Source organism: Plectropomus leopardus, chromosome 4, assembly GCF_026936395.1.
Source record: "Plectropomus leopardus strain MGB_pleo_1.0 chromosome 4, ASM2693639v1, whole genome shotgun sequence".
Taxonomy (NCBI): domain Eukaryota; kingdom Metazoa; phylum Chordata; class Actinopteri; order Perciformes; family Serranidae; genus Plectropomus; species Plectropomus leopardus.
Genome location: NC_142179.1, coordinates 28,376,161 through 28,400,924, shown reverse-complemented (window position 1 = coordinate 28,400,924; position 24,764 = coordinate 28,376,161). Strand labels below are relative to the sequence as shown.

General features: G+C 39.8%; 1 protein-coding gene and 1 long non-coding RNA gene across 3 annotated transcripts in view; both read right to left on the bottom strand.

Annotated features, from left to right (window-relative positions):
• Nucleotides 1-5,923, bottom strand: part of LOC148189796 (uncharacterized) — a 50,258-nt gene extending 44,335 nt beyond the window's left edge. The window contains exons 1-3 of one of the 2 annotated variants that reach the window (XR_015776330.1): nucleotides 5,804-5,923; nucleotides 4,844-5,077; nucleotides 3,389-3,469 (exon numbers count right to left, since the gene is read on the bottom strand). This is a non-coding gene — a long non-coding RNA (uncharacterized LOC148189796). Of the gene's footprint in view, nucleotides 1-3,388; nucleotides 3,470-4,843 lie in introns of both variants that reach the window. The other variant, XR_015776329.1, reaches the window with a different exon arrangement.
• Nucleotides 5,924-9,327: 3,404 nt separating this feature from the next.
• zbtb34 (zinc finger and BTB domain containing 34) lies at nucleotides 9,328-23,982 on the bottom strand. Its single transcript, XM_042488074.2, has 2 exons — nucleotides 23,824-23,982; nucleotides 9,328-15,980 (listed from the first exon to the last, which is right to left on the bottom strand). The coding sequence occupies exons 1-2, from the start codon at nucleotides 23,839-23,841 to the stop codon at nucleotides 14,418-14,420; spliced, it is 1,581 nt and encodes a 526-aa protein (XP_042344008.1). The 5' UTR covers nucleotides 23,842-23,982; the 3' UTR covers nucleotides 9,328-14,417.
• Nucleotides 23,983-24,764: the final 782 nt, after the last annotated feature.

Genomic DNA, 24,764 nt, shown 5'->3' with positions numbered 1-24,764 from the left:
GTCCACGGTTCCAACAATCATTAGCTCTGGTTTGGTTGAAGTAAATCCTTAATTTACCAAGTTAGATGTAAAAAACATGCGTTGTTCTCCACAATCTCTCTGTTGCTGGCAGCTGGCTGTTTACAGTTATGTAACTTCTCCCTCCACCACTAAGTGTTGCGTTGTCTTTCAGTTCAGCTACCTGCTCCACCAGTAGAAACTGGAGACTTAGCTGTGGTGGTCCATGCTGTGCACTACATTTAGTGATCTTAATAGAAAGAGGAGCACCTGGATTTATAAAAGTATTGAAAAACATGCCTTTGGGATTTCAAAATACCCTGAACCTTCAAACTGGCCTGTATTGGTGTTTCACATCTGCAAAAGTCCATGTCCTTGTACGTTTAATGGAACCATTTTTAACTTTTAACTAACCTTTGGAATTTCAAAATACCCTGGTATACCATAATACCATGATCCTGCCCAAGCCTAATTAGGAGCACTATTTGAAAATAGATACCGTTCAGTTAATCAATGCACCACACTCTAAGTGCAGAGCATGTTCTGGGCACAGACGGAGCAGCAAAACATCAGGCACAGTGAGGGTGAAACTTAATCCTTAAATGTCTGGGTCTGATCTCTCAATCAGCTATCGACAGATCAATTATCTACACCCTGACTCAAACTCCACCAAGTGCTGCCGAGGCAAAAAGAACTTATGAAGGGATCTGTCTGTGCCGCGTTCATGGAAAATTCATATTGTATGGAAATTACAAACTGTATACTGGATAAACCACTATACCACCCACACCAATTATGAGACACGAACCCTTTTTTTTTTTTTTTTAAACAGAATTCTTCCTTCTGCTAAGAAACATTTCAACTTACATATTTTACACCAACAGTAACCATAACGTGTCTGCAAAGTGAATCCATATGAATCATTCTGTCATCTCCTTCTCATCTCTCCATTCTCTTCTTCAACGTGATCACTCCATCGTTCTGTCACAACTCACCACAGAGTAAAGACGCACTGACGTACCACAGCTATGCTATCATTTCAGTGTCTGGATACTTTCTCCGTCTCTGTCACATGTATGTAATGGAGTATTCCACTAAGGCAACACAGCTCTAACTTGAACACAACCTTTCCCTGTCATCGTCACATTGCAAGTCAGCAAAAACACAACTCTGAACACTAAGAAATACTAAATAGTGAGATCCAACAAAATGCTGCCCAATAAAAACGTAACCAACATCTTTTTCCAAGTCATTTATTCAAACTACTCCCCATTACTGCTGTTAAAATTATTGTGATGCATATGGGAGTTATTAAGACACGCTTAAAAATAGAAACGCATAATAATGTGGTGAGGCTTCTCTTTGGGAGAATAGTCTCTTCATTGTTTATTACTTACATAGTGGAACTATTGAATTCTGGATTTTTCCGTTTTCCAAAAGCTCAGCATTTGAACTGATTTCCAACTGTGGGGATGTGCAGATTTGCTTATAGCTGTACGGCCACGTGCCATGACCATTGTTTCATGTTCTTCCAAAACGTCTGTGAGTCCTCTGCAGGGAACTTGCAGGAAATCTCTTAAGGATGGAAGACAGAAATTTTCCAAAGCACAATGGAAATTTTATTTTGCAAGGTATTACTGTACTGTGGCTGTTCCAGCAGTGAAGTATATCACTGCTTCAACAAAACTTTGTTAGCGTGGCATCTCAGCCTGTGACCTTTAACAGCTACACTCTGTTTACTCTTTTGATTTCATCCCACAGCTCTCTTTATCAATAATTGGACACAGACACCAGACACTAAGGCTCACATGCAAACGTCTGGCATTAGTTTGATAAATTGATTCCAAAAACTATTTAAATGAAAAAAATTATCACAAAAGCGTGCCAACAATAAAATCATATTTAATATTTCAATCAGGTGCAGCTCCATCACTGTTCAAAGTCAAAAATGATCATATTTTCTGATGTCAGTATTGATAAATTAATGAAAGTATAAAAATAAAACAATTAAAACTCAAGGAAAGTTTTCTGGTTTTTCTACCTTCTTGGGGTACATTAAACGTACTAAACCGTGACACCACTCTATTGTATCAATGCATGAATTTTGTGAACCGTTACACCCCTTGTGCCAAAATATTCAAATACGACACAAGACCAGAGATCAGTTCCTAGAAAACATGGAAAGGACGAAAAGAGTGGAACAACACTAAAACCATTCACAAATTCATGTCCGTCCTTAAGATTAAAATAACAATTACTGTAAGCAGAAAAGTCACAAGTGTAATAAATAAGACTATAGTGCTATTCGTGTCAAATCCATCAAACTCTCAAAAACAGATCACTTCTTCCGGCTAATGACTTATTACTACTCACACTTAACGCATGCTCTGTGAGAATCAAGCTGCGGTCTCTCAGCTCAACACAGAAACAGCCATACACCAAGAGCCTCTAAACCATGACGGGACTGTGAGTCAAAATTACTGCAGCATGGATCATCTCCAATACAACGGATTGACTCAGTTTTAATAAAGGAAAATATGAACAACATGAAAAGGCTTATATTGGGAAAAGGAGTGGTTTCTCAGAATTGGGCAGATGTTCCTCTTCCTCTGGGTTGTGGTTAAAATGTCACGCCAACTGAGCACGCCACGCTAACCACAACTCAACAAAGCATTTTACTCATCCAGGTAGGCACATGTAGTTGTATAACTAGTTATTACAGCATGGGGAGATATATAATTTACGACATAAAGGGTTTATTTTATCACCCTCTAGGCAATGAGCTGCTAAGGCTTTACAAAATGACCGGCATGGTAAAATCGTTTTTTTTTTTTATTGTTAAACGCCATTTTCAGTGGTGGAAAATAACTAAGCACATTTACTCATGTACTATATTTACAAGTACAAATTTGATGTACTTTACGTGAGTATTTCAAAAGTATTACATCTCAGAGGGACATATGATAACTTTAGTTACTACTCAGAGGACAGTTTTCCATCCACCTCCTGTGCAGTGAAAACCAGATGTGTTGACTTTGAATGTTTGTGATAAACTGATGAATGAGGTGTTCTTTTATGGGGTTGAGAAAATTCTCCAACTTCTGAAGTTAACTAAACAATTTAAAAACCCTCTTGGATCAGATGAAAATGTGTTGTCACAAAGCTACAAACAGGGCTGTTTTCCTGAGATCATGAAAAGTTGACTTTTTAGAGAAACATGATTCACATGGGACAGTCACGCAACAAACATATAAGATCTTATAGCACAACTACAAACATCTACGGAACTAAAATGCAACATACACCATAATGCAGCAGTAATATTAATCCAAAAACATCACATATAATAACAGAACACTGACATGGTACACGACTATTTCAGGGTACTTACAGGTTTGAATGCAGGACTTCTTCTTGTAGTGGAGTATTTTCAGGTTAACTTAAGTGAAGGATCCAAATACTTCTCCCGCCCCTGTTTAAAACAACAACAAAAAACCACCATAAACTTTCTTAGACTGAAGCAGGAAAGTTTTTTTGGGGGCCATTTCAGGTGAGCCTTGATTTATTCAGTCATTAATGCTCAGTGTTTTTCCTCTTGAGGAGACAAATGATCCCAATGACTTGAACAGTTGTTATTTTAAGTAAATTGTACAAAGCTCATAGACAACAAGAGCTACACATTAATATTTTCTTGAGCTGAGCACCGTCATTTGCCGTATTACAATTGCTGAAATAGAAACACAAATCATTCCAGGGTCAGCAGATGTATTTTGTGTGTGTTCTGGTTGCTTTTTAGTTCATTTGTCAGTATAAATAGGTACAGACATAAAAAAGGGAATAGCAGGGTTAGAATTTGGTAAATGTTATTCAAGCATTGAGTCCCTTAATCTTTTCAGCTCCTCTCTTTTTAAGCCAAAAATGTCCCAAAACACTGCCATGAAGGCATTGGTATAAACAATTTATTCAATTTTGTAAGCTGAAAACCTTGTTTTTTCCCCATCCCAGCTGAGGTTACAATGACTCCGAAACAAGCAGTGTCCCTGTTTTTGTGGTGATAAGCCTTTTGTTTTTCACACAGCAGACATTTTGACTTGACATAGCAGGAAAAGCACAGGTGTTACTAATAACATCAACAATGGCTCTGTTGTATTCAGGCGTCCCAGTAAGCCATGACAGGGAGCCAGGATACACAACACCAGGACCCTGAATAAAGCAGCTAAATCCTTTATTTTATAGTCAACACTTGTGCATTTCCTACTGTGCTGCGTCAAAATGTCAAAGGCATATTGCAAGCAATTGGAGCCTGGCATGTTTAGGACATGTACAGGGGCACCTGCACAACACAACAGCCTTACAAGTATCAACGCTGAAGTTTGTTTCCGATTTATAGCTTCTGATTAAGCAGGTAGAGGGACTGTTCAGGGAAATAACCTGTTTGTGAAACCTTTATTCTATATGTTCAAATGCAAACAAAATAGAGAAGATTTTACTACATTTTAACAATTCCATCTTTCTTTTGCATTTCACAAATAGAATAAAGGTTTCACAAATCTAAAACTGTATTTTAAATCATCTTTAGCCACATCACAGACAGCTACCAACATACTCTATTTAAACAGCAAGATGTGAAATTACAGTGTCTGAAAGGAAAACATTTTCGTTTAGTTAGCTAGACTGTATCTTCACCAGCTACTTACCTTGCCTTACACTTAGTCAGTATCATTCGCAGCTATGAGCCACACCAGCTGGCCAAAGAGGAGCTAAATACAGGGACACTGACTTCACATTATTCCTCCTAAAATGCATCACCAGCTTTTAAGCTTTTAAGAGAAAAATGTTACCTCACCTGCTAGCTGTCCTGCTTCGTCGGCTTCATTTTCATCGTAGTTTCCATTGTGTCAGGGCCTTGATGAGAATCCCACATGCAGCACACCTGTGCCCTGCAGCCATCGCACGCCGAGGGATTGTGCTGTTGTTTGAGTCAGGCCAGCAGGTCAGAGGTCAACTTCCTTGAACTGTCGATTTAGGTATTTCCTACTGAGCCGTTTAACACTCCCATTGTTACATCCACTAAAGGCCTCTAGCATGAGAAATTACAGTAAAGTAATACTTTAATGATAAAATTCAGCTGTATGATTCATATTCTCCCACTTTACTCTCCTCAGGATTTAACCGGGCTATGACTAAACAAGGCAGGAGTTATCTTCACTTCACACCAGTGTTCATAACAATAGGTTGGCTCTGTGTGTTAACACATTTCCAAAGTTTCCACATGTGATTGTTTTCACTGCAAACTATGAGCCACAGCACACCTTAGGCCTGCCCTGACTGCCCAACTCGGGTTTTCCCTGAGTAAAGGTTTGGTGGGGGAAGCAGGCAGATAAAACGAGGTAAATTAATACAATTTTTTTTTTTTTTAAAGACAGAAAACTAGTCCGCCCCAAACGCAGCACCCCTTACTTTTTGCCCGCTAACCGGCTCACTTGCCATGGCGGACCAAACAAAGAAAAACAGCAACACCAAACAAAATCACACAACGCAAACAGTCCCACAGCAAGAGCCGCGGACCACCGAAGCTCTGCAGAGAAACAATTGAATTATCTTAAAAACTGCTTTATTACTTAATAAATACTGATAAAATGGTAAATTATACACCACTGACTTATTACACTTACTAAATTACCGAGTACGTCGATCTATTTTCGCACTACCGACTACTATCCGCCTTCAGCTCAGCAGGGAAGCCCGAAACAAACGAAAACATTAACATTTTACACACAATTTCAAACAGCTAAAGAATACTAACAGAAAACAGCGTTAGGCCCACGACGTGTTTCTGTGTTTCAGTGTTTCAGTGTTTCCGACACGCCAGCATGAAATGAGGTGTGCACCTGCCTCACTCCACCGGCCTGAACCAACATTGCAGCCTCTGTTCCTCCTACAGGTAAATGTATATAAAAAGCGTCACCAGGTGGTGTCCTTCCCCTTTTCTGGCGCCACCTGCCACACTATGGCTGAAGTAGACCCATAGTTTCCAGTGGTAATCCACTGGATTTTCATCTTGTGTAGGTGGGAACACATCACCTGTTTTCCTCTTTTTCCCCACAAGCTGCACTCCTGTTTCCCAAATCTGCAGTAATGTGGCAGCATGATCTCATTCAGAGAGCAGAGAGGTAACATTATGACAAAGAAGCCAGCCAGGCCGCAAGATCCATTATGTTCAGTTGTTTTTATATGATCGATGAGATCAGTTGGGAGTATACTTAATGGCGTAATCGGACACAGTTTGACTTGAGTCCATCACAAATCACCAGATCACCAAATCACAACAGCCACTCAAAATGACCATCAGCAGTGGTGCCCCCAAGAGGGGGCCGGGGGGGCCATAGCCACCTTGATACAAATTGTGTTGGCTCCCTGATTGGCTCACCTTTAGCGAATTACTGTGTTTGAGAGGCTGTCGCACACTCATTTTATAAGGTAGCTCAAATATTAGTAGTATTTTGTGAAACTAGACAACCCTGGGCATCCATTGGTACCAACCATGCCATGGTGGTCTGGCGGGAAGGTGGCTGAATATCACTCCAAAGTTTAGGCTAAAATTTGACAAGGCAATCAACTGGCATGGCGATTTTAAAAGGGGTCCCTTAACATTACCTCGAGATATCTGAATGGAAGTAGGTTTTATGGGTACCTACGAGTCGTGAGAAGGCTTGTTACTAATTAATGTTTTGTTCCTTAAAATCAATGTACTCCTTCAAATTTAAAGTTGAATATGTGTCTTTTAAAAGAGAAGGACAAGCACTCTATGAAGAACAATGATTTGCCTATATCACCTATATCAATATTACATTAAAACAGGATTGTTGTGGAACTCAAAATGTTAACTGTAGCCTACTGGTATTCTATGTACATCAAACAATTAGTCCTTAACTGTAAAATAGTACATTTTCTGTAAAATTATAAAGCAAGGAATATTAGTATGCAATTCTTCAAGTCTCATATTGACATAATTTTCAACTAGCCTATGTAGACTACAAATACACCATAACTGAATGCCTGAAGTTTAGTTATGACTTTTGGTTTTTGTGTTTCACCCCAAGATTTTCAGTGGCTCCATCTGGCCAAACTCATGAAAAGTTTCTGAGAGCGCCATTGCCCATAAGTAAGCCAGGACAAACATCTAGCTATTTCTGGATTTAATTAACTGATGGGTCACATTATCAAACTACAAGGCACACAACCCTTTGTGCTCCAGCAGCACTCAAATAAGACAATGTGCCTGAAACAACCCTTTCTGAGCTGTGAGATGTGTAAGAAGCCTGCAGCTTCAGGAATACGTGAGTGCATTTCTGCATGAGACAAGCTGAGCCAAAGTGCATCAGAAGTGTGCAGGGAACCAAAGAACCACCGGTTATGTTCTAACTGCAAAAACTGCCATAACAAAACAAATGATCATCCTGAAAGTACATATTAACAAATGTGTGAAACAGCTATACCTATCAATTATTCACTCCAGCTCAACTGGTAAGGTTTGTGTAACAGAGAGCCGCAATACATCATACCCATAGAATGCAGTTAAAGACTCCTTGTGGAAACACGACTACCTCGGGTTTCCTGGCCTTGTATTCTGTGGTTCTTTTTTATACTCATATTCCACTGCACAGGGCAATTTAGCCTATTATTTTAGGATCAGATGTCTGTGCGGTCCTAAAATACTGCCATTTAAACAATTCATCCAGTTTATTAGAATTTTCAGCAATGAGTGACAGATATTTCACACCACATGTTGCCAAGTATTATTTTATTTACTGATCAGTCTGTGACAATATATTTAGGTATAAAACATTGGATTTTTTCTGTATTAAGTCTGCCACAAACTGCAACATGCAGCCTGAGAGAACAGTTGTAAACTATTTCAAGAAAATGTCAACGAAGCACATAGCTGGCCAATTTAGTGGTTTATTAGTCATTTGGCTCCCTCATGTTCTTATTTTTTGCAAAACCCACAGACAGTGGTAACACTATGGGAGGCTGTTGCACAGCTGTGCCACTTTACGAATAAATTTCTCCCTTCGGGTGCATTTCTTAACACAGTAGGGGCAGGAGCAATAACAGTGCTGAGGATTGGGCAGAGAATGCAGGAAAACGAGCCTGTTTGGTGATAAATTAATGTTATTACCAGTCATCAGAGACTAAAGCAATTTATTGTTTTATGTTCTGCTACTTGGCCTCTTTGACTTTTGTGAATGGGCTGCTCTCTACAGGCACTACTTAGAGCAAAAATTAAAAAAAGGTTTTTAAAAAAAAGAAGAAAAAAAAAGACTATTCAAGGGAAACATTACTAAAATCAGGATTTCTAATATGTGGAAAGTATGGGGAGTTAAATCAATATTTGTGAACATGATCCACTTCCTTTAAAAGCCAGAAACAAGAGAAGTAATTCTCAAATCTATGATTTCATCAAATATAAAGTCTGGAGCTGCTCCATAGACAATGACGGGAAAACTGAATTTGTGGACCCACAGAATGTTTGTCTTCTTTTTTTTTTTTACACCTAAATGAGCTTCAGTCTGCTGTAGTGCTCTCAGTACTGAAACAGAAAATGAACCCATATACCCAGAACATTCCTCTGGATGCACTCAGTATCATCTACAACATATTTCACCACTTATTGTTAATGGAGCAGCTCCAAACTTACTTATGACATCAGACATTTGAGCTTCAGCTCTCTAGTTTTTGGAGTTGTTTTTTTTAACACATATTTTTGAACCGTCTTAGACTGTAGGAATAACGTATGAATTTCTTAAATTGGGTGAAAGATCTCTCAGATATCTAATTAGTTAATTATTATCATAACTTCATGTGTATAGATTTAACTTAAAACCAGCTGCCTATCATTCACTCACAGCTGTTTGTATTAGTAACATTTTAATAGTGAAGCCTTGTGTTTTTCGTCGCAGCGGCAACTTTATTCCGAGATATTCTTGTTTAGGTTATACTGGTACAACAGATGAGTGACCTTTCAGATGTATTCATTATGCTCTAGCTCCCTCTAGAGGGTCAAAGTTGCACATACATCTGGTGTTTCTCCAGATGCCTTCCCTAACAGCGTTATGGCAGTATTGTAAATTCCATACATGTTAGCAACATATTTTGCCCATATACTGGACGGCTTGTTGCTCAACACATTGTAAAATGGATTACTGAAGTACGTGTGACTACTTAGGTATGTTTTTCTCCTCCTTTACACTAAATGCTTTGATCTGGGTCGCTGGAGTGCACATTTAAACATACAAATCCATTTTTTCCAAACACACAAAAGACAAATCGGAGCCAAATGAGCGTCTTTATTTTACAAACGCATTATTCTATTGACATTTTTTTATATAATAAAAAAGCAATTTACAAGCTTAAGAACCAAAATGAAGCAGCACAGAATGATTATGAGTAAAATATATAATTTGAATAAATATATTTTATTTCATGCTATAAAATAAATTCATAAATGGCAAAGAGATACAACATCAGCTCTAGCTAGCTTCATTTACTTCATAGTTGTACAAAACAGTAGAGTTCTGAGGTTCACAGTTGGGTTGTGAGGTTGTGTGTAGAGTGGACAAAACAGGAGTTGGGGCGTTTTTCGGCTATCATGGCTCGGTTCGTGGTCTCAAGGGCTCCCCATGCTTCAGCTCTGTGGAAAATATGGGCTCATTGAGACCTTGAGGCAGAATGTTTGGGAACCACTGACTGAGGACTTGTTTCCCCACCTGAAGAGAAGTGCACGATTATACTATGGACATAAGTAGCATGTCCAATGAGACCACTTTTAACACTATATACCCTGAGTTCTAAGTTTTTTTTTTTTGCCTTGTCACCAAATACATATGAGCCAGAGACGTCATAGTGCAGAGTTTAGGGAGTTGTAAAAGGAAAAGGAACAATAGCTCGACTGAAAACTTCCCCCCTTGTCCACCACAACTACAGTCTCAGTGCGTGAGGAGCCATAGGAGACCACCGAACCTCAACATGACAACAGATCGCCCGCTCCCAAACAGTGGCTATACAGCCCAAAAATCCCTTTCTTTATTTGACACAGCTGGAGGTGCAACTCTGAACAGTGCCACTGAGTTCGATGACTGAACCACACGCTCAGTTCCTGTGTTGCAGTTTACTGACTACCACTGGATTTTGACTTCGCATTTGCAAGCAACACCACTTTTTTTCCCCATTTATATATATTTTTTCTGAAGAGGAAAGTTTCCAAAGTTTCAGAAAATATATAAAAAATAAATCAATATCAAATTGTCCTGGTCCGACTTCAATTCAACAGCTCCCTGACATTCACTTTGTTTGATATATGACAGGCCAATATTTCAATAGGCTTGATGATCCCAATACACCACTTCTTTTTTTTTTTTAAAAAGGTTATTGCTTTTTCTTATAATACACAGTGGACAGAAACTGACAGAAAAGCTATGGAAGACTTAAGATTTTATTTCTAAGCCTGTATCAGTGTTTGTAAACTACCTGAAGTGAGTTTATTATAAAAAGAATAGGACGAGCTGCAATTTCAAAAAGTAGTCTGACAGCCTTCCCTGTAAACACTTCCTTTTGATTACTTGTGGCCCATAATGCATCTCCCGTTCCTCGCAAGAGGTGTGGAACTAAGAGTTGACAAAGAGTCGATTCGAGTGTCAAGTTCAGTTGGTTCTGTAGGTGTGTATCACGAAAGTAACTGTAGTTCATGAAAAGCTTAAACATTTCCCCCTCCGTTCACCTGTGATGATTACAAGGACTTGTTTGATAAATAAAAAAGAAGAATCTGACTAAGTCTAAAAGCACCATTTAAGGGGAAAAGGTCCCTAGCAAAGTGATTGAGGCCATCGTAGCTGAGTCCCTTAAGGGCAACTACAGAGATAAACTAGATTTCCCGGATGGAATTTGTATTTACTATCAACAAAAAACTGTAAGTGCACAGTCGATGACACAAATACAAGAAAACTCAAGTTTAAAAAAAAATAAATCCATTGGCAATTTCATACAATTTTGTGGTTTGAGCAACGTGCAATTCAGCTACAGTATATGAGGGTAAGCTTCTTTTTTTTTTCCTCCACAAATATTCAGTTTATCGGCTAAATACCCAAGCAGCTGTTCCCTTGCCAGATGCTCCAAGAGAACTGAGAGGAAGCAGATATGCGTTTCTCATGCATCTCCTTCCTTAATTTAAAATGCCTAAAACTACAGTACAATGTAAAGATTGTCCTCAGTGGTTAGAGAGGAGGCATACAGTATAGTCTCTGAAGCATGGGGCAAAAAGGCTCGCAGGGAACAAGTCTGCCTCATTTGATTGTAATCAGTTGCTACAAAATCAGTTAAACCTTAAGTTGTTCATTTCATGACAAAAAAAACAAACAGATCAAATGATAAAACATGAAAACAGGGGCAAAGACTTGAGCTGTAAATAATAATAAAATGGCCAAGAATGACATGAATCAAGTCCTGGTCATTCTTGCTACCACTTTAAATGATGTTTGTGGCCATATTCTACTTATAATCTCTCTTTTCAATCCATTACAAAATGAACGAGGCACAGGAATCTAAGTGCCAGAATCTAAAATGTAAAGCTTGTGGCAAGGCACTAAGTTAAAGATGCCACTTTTTGTGAAGTATTCTCTTCTCTTTTGTTTATATTGGCTTTAAACAATTACAATACCTATTGCACAACTTTTATATTGTCAGCTTTTGTATGGCTTAATATATTATGTCATTTATGACTTCTCTGCTTAATGTCTTCTTAGCAAATTGTTCAAATTGTACACAAGTGATTGTTAGGCTGGGAAACATACATTCCTTGCAAATAGCAATGAACTACATTAAATTAAGAACCTACTCTCCCTAATGAGCACTGAATTATGCAATACAGTCAAAAATTTACGGTTAAAAATCACCCATTAGTCTTTGGTGTGTGAACGCTTGGCACAAAATAGTTTTCGCAGTTTGTACCTATTACTCACAAAACATTACTGACAATGCTTTTTCCTTTTTTTCTAGGTGAAGGGCAAGAATCATCATAGGCAGATTCAAATTAGTCAGCGGCTGATTTTGATGAGGTCAGATCAAGCTGTCAAACCTGCACATCAGCGGCCGACTGAAATAAACTTGACTTAGCAAACATTCATCTAAAAAGTACTGATAGACTGTGGATGTGGTGACCAAAGTGTTTGTGATGAATCCTTATGATAACGGAAAAGCTAGCTATACCGATTTTTGCAAAATTCCCTACATTTTGGTTTGCTATCTCAACTGTCAATGAGTGAAGACGATAACCGCACATTCGGTGGAATAAAAGGACTGCACTCTTGACGTAAGACAGAAGCAACAAATCAGTGTTCTCCCACCAAAACGCACACAAAGTAGAAAATCATATGGAAACTGTGAAAAAATCAAACCCGATTCATTGACGCAAATTCAGCATGGACCAGATGGGACAAAAGCATATAGCAGGTGCTCTAAGAAAAGAGTATTAAACAGCTGGATGGCAAATAAGAAAGCAGGAAAGCACAAAAGGGGCCACCCAGCTGAGTTTTAAATTTCTAAATGTATGACAGAGTCAATCAGGCCTTTTAATGGCCTTTAATGTATTTACTGTGAATGCAGATTCCTTAAAATCACAATTGAAATAAAACCCAAGTCCCTAAAAACTAACAACACCCCCATCCCAGATCTCCACGATTCAAACAGTATAGATAAAATATGCAGCCATATACATGACTTGTAGCCAATAGTATTTATGTGATTGCAGAGTTTACAACATATTCACTCAGAGGAAGAAAAAAAAAATCACTGCTGTGAGGCTAGTACTACCCTGACACTGCCACATCAGAATTAAGACAAAAATTAGCACATTTTCTCAATGGGCCAGTACCCATCCCTCCCACCAACTCTGCAAAGTGCATCAATACTTTGGATCATCAGCTACCTTTCCCTAATCTAACTATGCCACATCTATGTCAACACCATGACTGACAAATGAGGAAAACTTGTTCCAAGTCTGCACTTGACCCCAACCCAATGCAGAGAACAAAGACCACGGATCAATCGTCCCCCTCATAAAAAGGTAGGACAGAAGGAAAAAAGAGAAAACAATCCAATAGCTCTTTCAAATAATGGAAGAAAAACCATGTCAAAATGGCTGAGATTCCTTTGTTCTTTCTGTTTGCATATTATTCAGACTAGTATACTATATTGATTTCTGTGAACAGGTCCACAACCGTTCCTACTGTGCTGAGTTGACAATGAGGACTCCCGTCTCTATCAAGACGCTGAGTAATAACCGAGAAGTACCTCAGGACAAAACGATTCAAACATACAATAATTCAGTATAAGTCTGCCATCAGGGTATATAGGAATACAAATGATTTCACTGTATGGACGTATTTCACCCATTACATGGATGACAGTATCGGGAAAAAAAAAACGAGTGAGACAGAGTGAGATCTCCAGTAGTGATGAGAGATAAGTGTTTTTTCGTAGAACAAATGTTATAAAGCAAAATCGTATCTTGAAAATATGCAGGGCCATTTTCTTTCTCTATTCTCCGCATTTACCGAAAACAAACACACAGGAAAGCTAGCAAATTTAATTTACTCTAACATAGCACCTTCTTAATCATCATTTTAACCTGGCTGACCATGAAACATTTGACAAGGACTACGTCCCTAATCCATACAATCAGCAAGGAATATTTCCCCTAAGTATCAAGGCTTTGTGTTGAGAGGATTTTCTTTACAGGGTTTGGCAATAAGATACTGTACATATACAACCTAAAACGGATTTTAAACGGTGAACACGTCTGTGCCTGGTAGGTTCTTGGCTATGAGGTAGAACCTGGTGAGTTTCATTGAAGTTAAAATACTGTCTGTTATGAGTATGTAGTTGCATCATGAGGTATTGAACGGATATGTCACACGAAGCTTTGCACTGGCAGAAAAATCATTCCTTGTGAGTAAGTGACCTCCTGTGGCCACATGTGCAAAAACAGGTCAGGTAAAAAGGTGATATGACAAGCATCTTACCAGAGCTTTCACATTATCAATTATTGCAACATGCCTATATAACTCTGTAAATATGTTTTAAAAAACATGGAAAGATAAAAAGAGAAATCAATTCGGGGGGGTCTTGATTATTGGGACCTCCTCAAAAATAGTAAATTGTTACTCCCTTTGCTTGAAAGAATCAAATTTCTATAAAGCACCCATTTGCTCTCTGCATTCAACATCTAGCTTTCACAAAATTGACAGAAACCCTTTGACACGAGAAATGTCCATAGTAGAGGGAGCTGATTCCAAAAGAAAAAAAGTCCTTTAAGTTGAGTTAAGATAAACATTTCTTAAAGCTTCCTTAACCTGAAGCAGGACCTAAAAATCACATCTTGATGCTTGAGCCTCCTCCGGACTGCATTTTGAACTCTCTTCCATATCATTGGCTGGTGCCTCTTCTGCATATTGCGCCTCGAAGGCCATCCCCTCAGACGTATCCTCTTGGTCCTTCTGACCTGAGCTTCCCTCCGTCCTCTCTGGAGAGTCTATATGATTACTACCCTCTGATGCTCCCATGTGCTTCTTCCTCAGGTGCTGGTTAAGGGTGCCCTGAAATGGGAAGCATTTGCCACAGATCTGACAGTGGAAGGGCTTGTTGTCCGTGTGGCCACGGATGTGGTACTCCAGCTGGTCTTTCCTCGTGTACTTCTTGCCACAGAATTTACAAACAAATGGGGTGATTCCCATGTGCAGGCGCATGTGGCGATCCAGGCTTCCTTTCTGATTGAAGGTCTTTCCACAGTAGATGCAAATGAGTCTCTCATTGTAGGGGTACCACTGGCTCCGCAGGCTACGCTCTCGCACGTCGTTCTCCAACCCTGTGGGTCCTCCGGCTGACTCGCTGTCATCTGAGCCTGGTTTAATATGACTCAGCACACCTGCTGGGATGGCCAGGGGGCGCTTTGCCCTGGCTCGCCCACCTCTGAAGCCACTGAGCATGGAGCGGGAAGGACTGGAGTTGTTAAGGTTGACAAAGCACGAGGAGGACAGCCCTGAGTAAGAATAGGCAGCAGACTGGATGACAGGCCCATAAGAACCCACACTAACGGCCAATACCTGCTCTCCATCTACCAACTCCGTGTGGTAGCCATCATCACCGGCTGAGGAACTATCTGAGTAGGTGGGTCTGTCGGTTTTCTCTATCTTCACATGCACATCTGTTACTTGCCCGTCTTTGCCGATCAGTTCCACTTGCTCCGTTTCTCCCTCCATGGGAGCATCATGCTCTGACACACTATCACTACTGCCTCGGTCCGACTGGCCTTCCTCTTGCTGCTGTCGCCCCCGGCCCAGGCCTTTTCCCGCCAGCTCAAAGCGTGCTTCGTGTCCTGGCTGACTCTGCCGGGAGTAGTAAGGGGGGGAGATCTGGGTAGGGTTTACAAAGAGGTTGCTGTCATTGACCCCATTGCCGCTGGTCTGCGAGTCGTCTTTCTCTGGACTGCAGACATTAACCGGGAGGCTGATCTTGGAGTGGATGCTCTCCAGGATTTGGGTGCACTTGTCAATGATGGCCTGCATCTGCAGAAAGCTGGCAGCGGTGAGGAAACTGATGATATCCTTGAGCTGCAGGGACATGTGACCTGTGTAGCAGAATGCGAGAAGCTGCTCAAACACCTCCGGGCTTTTGATGACCGAGATGGAAAGGCCACTCATGGTGCTGAGAGCTGAGTGGTCACGAAAGTAGGGTGAACTAGCTGCCAGCACAGCCTTGTGGGCTCGAAATGGCTGGCCCTGAATGTGAACAATGATGTCACACAGCTTCCCTTGCAGCCGCAGCTCATTGAGCTGGGTCAGAACAGTGTTACTGAACTCCGGCACATCGAACTCGATGTAGCTGCCGTCGTCCATTTCTTGGATATGTTTCTCCAGTTTGTCGGCTGCCTGATGGGAAAACGAAAAAAAAGAAAAACATTAGGTTTTGAGACATTTCATTTATAATGCACTGCAGCATTTTTACAATTTCACGGTTAACTAAAAAACTATTGTACTTTACACATAAGACAAATGAGACAGACAGTTTGAGCTTTTATACAGGCTTACTTTATACAGTACCGTAAATGACAAATTCTTTTATAAAAGAAACAAGAGCTGCAAAGTTCTATCAAAACTCTGTCAAGTGCAACTAAACATTTTCATTGGTTTCACCAGTGCGGCTGACAATGAGTAGATCTGTTTCTGCGTGTTGTGTATGTGTGAAACCCTGCCCTGTACTCCTCCTCAAGCAACATCACAGTCTGAAGAAAACTACTGATTGTTTTCTCGTAGAGACAAATGCTGCGGTGTGCACCTGTCCCCAGCCCTGAAAAACCAAACCTGACATCACCAGCGGAGGTAACCACTCCGCCACCTGTCTCCCCTGTCACCAATAAAATGCCTAACCCTGACCTGACATCATCTGCTTTTACACCAGGGCTGTACTCGCAAAAATAGGCCTGTTTGATAAATTAAGTTGCCACAGTAGCACACGTGTGATACAGCTCTGCACAGCAGGTGCGTGAGACCAGGCCGCTTGTGTGTCTGAGGTGAGGGTTTGCGTCCTTCTTGTTTGTGTGTGGGTGAATGGACGCACGCTATTCTACTCGGTAGTTGTTATCTACCGTGCCACTGTGAGACCGCGCCTGGATGCTGGTGACAGACGTGTTTATGAGTCAGCTGTCACTCTGTCAGTAGAGACTTCAGTCTGCTGTGTGGTTCATGCACTTCACTGATAAACCAGAGAATTGAACATTAACACTTGGCTTCATGATCAACGTCTCCTTCTCCCTCTCTAAATATATATGTACTACTGTTGTCTGTATCCCTGTAAGAGAGCAGAAACATAATAGTCTTAATAAGACATTTACACTTTTTTATCAATTGATGGTTTTAGGACCCTTAGTGCCCCTAAAGCATCCATGCTATGTGTATGAATAATAATAAATAAAGATAGTAAATATAATGTCTGCATTTTTCAGTACGACATTCATTTAAAAAGTCATGGAAAATGATGTTCTGAACAGCTCCATGCATAGAGTTTGAATAGCGTTAAACTACAATTGACTAACTTGATGCCCTTACACTCGTGCTTCAATTTTGTGGCCCGTGCTACAAAACTTTGAACCTCTGTAGCACCAGTGATATGTGCAGAAAAAGTTAACGTACAGCCCTGTGCAATCATTTACATTATGTGTTAAGAAATAAACAATGTGTATGAGAACTGGAAAGAGAAGGTAACACTTTAAACGTAGTATTATTGCGGTGCCAAAAGGGGCGGTGAAATATTTTGGGTGCACCTAATATATGTCCATGAGGGTAACCAATTGAAAAAGTTTGTCCGGAGCGCTGACAAAACAAAAAGCCCTTTTAGGTTACATATGAAAAACCTATAAAGTGCATTCCCAACTTAAGTTTAATTGTGTTTGGCTTTTTTATGTATTCAACAAATCTTTCATAACCATCCTTTTTCAGTAGGCTACTTAAAAATTCTACGAATACTTGAGTACTCAAGCCCATAACTAGCATATACTAAACACTAGAGTCCAAACATTCTGCTATTTCTTAATATCAAAGATAAAAAAAACAAAACACACTTGCTGATCCATAATAACTGGTAACCCCAAACTAATTTTGTTGTGAATTTAAAATCAGAAATTGACAAAATTACTGCCATAGAAAATAAAACTGAGTATAAATTTTACCTCCAACATATAGCTATTTGGCAGACAGAAGGTACAAAAGGAGTGGTTGTTTTCTTGGGAGTGGCACCACATTACCAGTAGAGGAGGTATGAGAACAAAGAAGGCAATGTAATCCAAAGATGAATTCAGAATTTGAAAATCCAATTCTGCATTTTTTATTCTTCATTCATATATTATTTACTGCATGTTTTAAATTGATTATTCACCTATAGCAATTATAGCTAAGCAGCAAATTGAGAGGGATGTTTTTTCTATTAACCATATGCACCTGGTCGAACAAAACGTCAAATATGAGTGAAGCTGCAAAGGTATGCCACATTTGGCAGACAAAGAAGAAAACCTGTTCTTCTTGGCAAGCACCAGCCTTTCTATAGTCGCTTACAAAACCTGTCTTTACAGCTTTTTTTGATATACTAGATTAAATAATTGGCAGTAATGACACCGCCACCACACCATTTGTTTACTTTTGTAACTGTCGAGCTTTGGATAATGCTTTCTGATCTTAATCCAACTGATGACGACAGCTGCCTCTCCCTGCAGTAAAAGATCCAGTATGTAGGATTTAGGCTAACATATTGGCAGAAATGGAATACAATATAATAAGCAAGTACATTTTCTTTAGTGAATTAACAACTTAAAATAAGAATTGTTGTTCTTTTGTCACCACAGAATGAGTGATCTACTTCTACATAGAGAGCAGATCTTTGTTTATTGAGATTGCCATGTTGCAGCGCTGTGTTTCTACAGTAACCCAGAATGGACAAACGTAACACTGGTTCTGGATCGGGCCATTTGTGTTTTCTTGTTAGCAGACTTCTGTGATGAGCAGAGTTGAAAAAACAGTCATTTTTTAACATGAAACTTCTTCATTCAGTGTTTTAGCCCCAGTTAAATCTCTGGATCACTTTGTCTTGCAGAGGAATAGACCTCTGTGGATATTTCGGCTCCCAGAAAAAAACTGAACATCTGGATCTTAAGTTATCAGAGAAAAGCCGAGCACACTTTAGCAGGTGCTGGACTATCTACAATGAGCTGAAAAGCACCAGAGAAATACTGATCTGTAACATTAAACTGCTTTATTCAGTTCAGTTATCGCTTTTAATCATCTAGTCTGTTTTGGGGAGGAAGAGACATTTACAGATGATTCAGCTCCTGAAAAAAAAACCCTCCTAAACAAAGAAGACTTCAGGCTTGGCACATAAGAGAAGTTGCAGATGGTTGCAATCTGCAATCTTCACCCCTAGATGCCATTAAATCCTGCACAATGCTACTTAAAGATATTTCATAACATTAAAAGATTTCAGATTCCATAAAAGGCATTTCCACACAAGTAATGGCACACTACCCTTACACAATAATGTACTGACTAGAGCTGGTTCATAAATATTAATAAACATAGGCCCTGCCCTCTCAGCAGAACTAGTTAAACCGCAGTGACTGTGAAATCCAATCTTACAGTACCTAATGTGTAATGCTGTGTTTGTAAGAGCAACTACCTCCGTGTTGCAAAACCTTAGTATGTGTCAGTTCTCCAGCTTGACCCTCCTCTCCCCTGACTCCATCTGCCCTTCTCCCATCTCTCCGTCTGCACCTCCTCCACCACCCCCTGCCCGTCCCTTGCTGGCAATTCAGCATGATCTTCTGCGCATTGAGTCCCTATCAGCACTTTGGGAACGTAAACACTTTCTCCAATTGCCAAAGCTTGCCAAGACACCTGTCCAAAAAACCATATGCTCTCATTCTGGCACAGGAGAGGGAAAGATGTAGCAAAACAGAGGGAATCTTAAGAAGGTGTACTGTATATTATTTTCACTCCCCCATTACCAGCATTCAAATACAGCATGTTTATACACTAAGACATACCAGTAATGGCTGCCAACAGCATGCGTACTGAATGGAGCCAAGTTGAAGGGCAGCCAAAGAATGTATGCTCAGTAGTTGAGATGCACATGCTGCGTGAGGGTCACATGCTCGGCTCACGTGGGAAAAACTGAAAATGATTAAACTCAAAACTTCCATCTGTGGCTCAAGCTCCCTGCCTGGTAATACACCTTTTTGACACAGCTGCTTCATGTAGGTATGTAAAAAAGGATGCTGAGTACATTGTGATCATTTGGCTGACCATAATGTCAGCAGTGGTAAGACATCACCTAAAGCCAACAACTTAGGCATGTCGCTCAAAAAAAGAAGGAAAGGAAAGGAAAAAAAAATAGAAGAAAAATCAAAGTCAGCAAGCAAGCACTGTATGCTTTCTTCAACATCAGCAGCATTTCACCTACTTTGAAAAACAGCATGTGGGGCAGACCAGACCCAGAACTGAATTGCTTAACAAGCAAAGGTTGGAAGAGCAATTTCAAACAGATAGTAAAAAAAAAAAAAAGAAAAGAAAAAAAAAGATAAAAATAGACTAGATACATTAAAGGGAAGGTATTACGTGAGCAACTTTGCTGGTGTGAGGATAACATGCATTGTGCAAACTGTTAAAGCTTAGTGGGAGCTCAGTGTGCAGAGCTAAATATTGTATGCTTAGCCTTTGGGTGTGTTCACTTATTCAATTTTGAGTAAGTAAGTGGAAAACAAGAAAATGCTCATCTTTCCTTTCAGCCAACTCGTATGCTTATGCCTTTCCGATAAACACAAGTGGACAACTTGAAGAATCGAGTCCTACTTATTATATTTTGTCACCTACTTTTCCAACAATGTATTCATTTTCAAACGCTGAACAGACCTCGTAACAGACTAACATAATTACACAGAACTGTACAGTGCAGTGAAGTAAGTTTGCCATGATCATACAATCAATTTCTTCTTGGTGACACCATCTCACTCAAGACTGAGATGCCAAATAGGAATTTGACAGGTATGATTTGGACACAGTAAGGCATCCACAATGACCAGTGACAACTGATGCATCCAGATAAGAGTAACTAGTAGTAGGGGAACCAGTTGAGCCTGGACAGTACTCTGACTCTGCTGTCCATTACTCACCCTTTCCCTTGTGCACCAGTTATCCTGCATTTTGTCTACCATCAGCCTTGACAGTCACCACATCTTGTTTGCAGCAGGAAGAGTGCGTTTAATGACCGTCTCTAATTAGCTAGGATATCATCCCGCTACACTGCCTTTTCACCTGGAGCCACCCTGCAGTGATACCAATGTTGCAATTACAGATGGCACTGATAGACTTGATGCAATGCCTTTAAAGGGTAACTTCAGTATTTTTCAAACTGGACCCTATTTTCCCATGTTTTATGTCCAAGTGACTCACAGGAACAACAGTTTTTTTCAATGGTCCGGTATGAGCGACAGGGCTGTACCCAGAAGTAGCGAAACATGCTTGGGGCAGTTGAGCATTGTCAATTTAGGTCCACTAGAGGTGCTTGTTTTTGCCACTTGCATGCTCAGATTGCTGTAGGTGTCTGACAACATCATGGAAAAGATCTCTAGCCAGACCCTTTATTTAAAGAGTAAGATCCTATTTGTTTATCCAGAAACAACCCTGAAACCACTATCACCAAAGCTACCATCCTCCATTTCAATAAGCTGTAATTTTGTCATTTTAGAACACATTTCATTCAAAGTCAACAGAAACAAAGTAAAAACTCCCAAAATGAATCTTAAATCGTCTTTTTGAACAAGCGCCTACTGTGGTTTGGTTGGAATAAACCTATAATTCACCCAGTGAGTTGTGAAAATATGCTGGCTTTATACACGCCAAAGTTACTGTTCAATTAAAATGGAGTGTGGTGGGTTAAGGGATCGCAATTTTGGGGCTGTTTACGATTAAACAAAAATGATCTTATACCTTAAGAAAAAAGATTTATCTCAGTAGGGATCCTCATAATGTTGTCAGATACTTAGAATAACACACCGAGCACATCAGTGGCAAAGCACTCTTATAGGACATAAACAGTGCTCTTTGTAGTTACATTACAGGATAGTTTGACACAGTTGGCTGGAGCATCTTTGTTAAATACTGGACCAATTTCAAAAACTGTTGTTCCCATTGGCCACCTAGGCACAAAACATGGGAAAACAGGGTTCAACTTTAAGACAAGTGTTATTACCACCAAATGGTTGGTGTTTTATTACCACCAAATGGTCAGGTTTTGCTAATGGTAGAAAATAATTCAACCAAGCACCGTTTGACACGGACATGCAGTAAAACCTTGCAAATGTCTACATGTAGTGTTTGTTTTACTGTCTTCTTCAGGAAAGTCCTACAATTCAAAAATGTATTAAGTGAGAAAAATACAGTATATCATAATGCTAATGAGTAAATGCTTAATATTTTGAATCACAACATGTTTCACTTTTTACCATGTGAATCAGTTAACACTAAATAAAGTGACATCTATGTCAATAATTAAGTGATTAATATCACAATATGATGGGTACAAAACATACTTTAAAAAAGGTTGCCTAATTTTATCTAGGAAATTGTGTATTTTGCAAATTTACGGACGGTGACCTGGTAACTTCTTTGGATTTAACTGCTACAAACAATAAAATCTGACACTGCCCCAGAAATTTCAGATTTTTCACATTATCTGGATGCACTTCAGGGTGTTGTTTTCACCAGACATTACAAACATCTTTGTGTTGTGTATTGCACAATCACTAATTTCAGCTTGTGGTGCAAACCAATACAGTTTTATTGCTACTAATCCCGAACAGAAACGGGACTATAAAATACAGGGTTGAATGGGTGCAAAGCCATAATGGTTGCTCATGCAAAAGTGGTAATTGGTTTGGCTGCACTGTGTTCTGACATGCCTTTTAGTTGAAATATTTAGACTAGGTAGGGGTGCAACTGTCCAAGAGTAAGGCATGCTGTTGGTTTCAAACTGGGCCGACTGGGACATTTTAGAGCAGATGGATCTCAAAGGAATAGTAGCAGCTTTAACACAGTTCTCGGTGAGCTAGGTGAACCCAAGTGTACTGCCATGTCCCTGCACTTTGTCCTCACCTGCCCTAACATCACGTTAAGTTACAATTAGATTACAGGTAGACTACATAAACTGTGGTCAAAGGCATTGCTAACACTGGTATCTTTAGTCGTTTAGTTTAATTGATGCCCTAAAAACATTGTAGATAACCTTACGGGTTAGCTTATCAATCAATAAATACATACGAGCCCTATAACACCCCATAACGTGAAGTAGGTCCAAAATAAGGCTTTTAATTGCATGTCTTCACCATACACTCGGTACATTAACTTATTCATTAAGACTCGTATTGATTGTGCAAGTTTCGTCGCGCATGGACACTAAGGGACATGAGCACGTATTGTTTATGCCATTGTACATGCATACAGTGCCGATACAGTGGAGAGCAAATGTTCAATGTGTCAAACTTTATCGCAAACCATTCTGTTACGAGTTAGTTAGCTTTTCTAGGGGCGGTCTACACTACCTAGCGGAGCAGCTAGGTCAACGTTAGCTTGACCGTCACATTCACCTGCGTTGTTTTATTTGTTGTCTCCACTATTTCCCATTTCCAGTAACGTATAGTAAGATTAACTTGTGTGTTTAAAAAAATGCATCGGCTCACAGGGCCGAACCACCCAACTATCAAGCAGCACACACGCAGCAGCTAGCTAACACAGCGTTAGCTATGTTAGCTAACCTAGAAGAGAGCAATTATTTTAGGAAAAAAGCCCAGCTTTCACACAGACTTCACACTATTACGCGCGGTGGACAGTTTTACGGTTTATACATGCTTTCTGTGATCATAAACAAGCTTTATAACATCGTATGGTCTAGTGGATAAGTTACAACGTCGAGCGCGGCTACAAACTGTCGGCTATCATGAAATAACTACTATGCTAGCTAGCTTACACTCCCAGTTAGCGCGAGTTAAGCTAGCAACCATCCCATGTCTGCCAGCGCTCAGTAGCGGCTAACGCTAGCTAGCATTTAGGTGCTAGCGTACGGTCGGAAGCAATTATTTCCCCATTTTTTTCGCTGTCAGAGCTAAGACGCGCTGACATTGCAAACGCATAACAGCCACCAGCCCAAGCCAAAGTTGACGTCGATTAAACTCACCGTCTTGCAGATTAGCATTAAACGTTGTCCATTCCCCTCAGTAGTTCGCTAACACTACAGCCAGGCCTCCCCCCCTCTCCAGTCCAGATGTGTCAGACAGTTGCTGCTGCAATTTTTGCATCAACAGGAAGTGTTCTTTTGGCTCTTTGCATTCATTCTATCAGTGTGTTTTGCAGCAGCCCCTCCCTTACTCATGACAGTGTTATTTACTAAGACATCATGTTCTCAATATACGACATTACGGAAGGCATGTAGACGCGCAGAAATAAATGAAAAGTAGCCCACAGTCGGTCTCAACATTGTTTTAACGTGGCGAACATATACCCGTACTTTTATCTGCTGACTACACCCATTAATCTGCCACCACAAAACTGATCGTGGGAGGAAACTGTACGTGTAAGTGTACTTAGTGCACTGAATGTTTTGAATGTTTTACTTTTTCAGTTACTTAAGTTTCTTCATTTAAATCTGAGATGACGTTGGTCTTTACCTGTACAGCTGTGCTTGTGTTCCCCCCAACGTCACACACACAAACACACACACGCATGCACGCACACAAATATACACACAAAACGTGTTTATAGGTAAACATAGGGTATATATAATATATATATAAATATATACAAGAAAAAAAAATATACACACACACACACACACACACACACACACACACACACACACATATATATATTCTTTTTTCTTTACGAGTTTAATTACCCATTTTACTAACATTGTTATTCATGTAATTGATCATGTAAGTCATATATTGCAACGTAACACATGTCAAATGTCCTGCCAATAAAGCCTATATTGAATTGAATTGAATTGAACTGAACTTAGAGAGAGATGGAGAGAAACTTTTTTTTTTTTTTTTTAAAAAAGTTAAAACATCGACAGCATTTACATGATCTTAATGATAGAACTTTATTTATTTATTTATG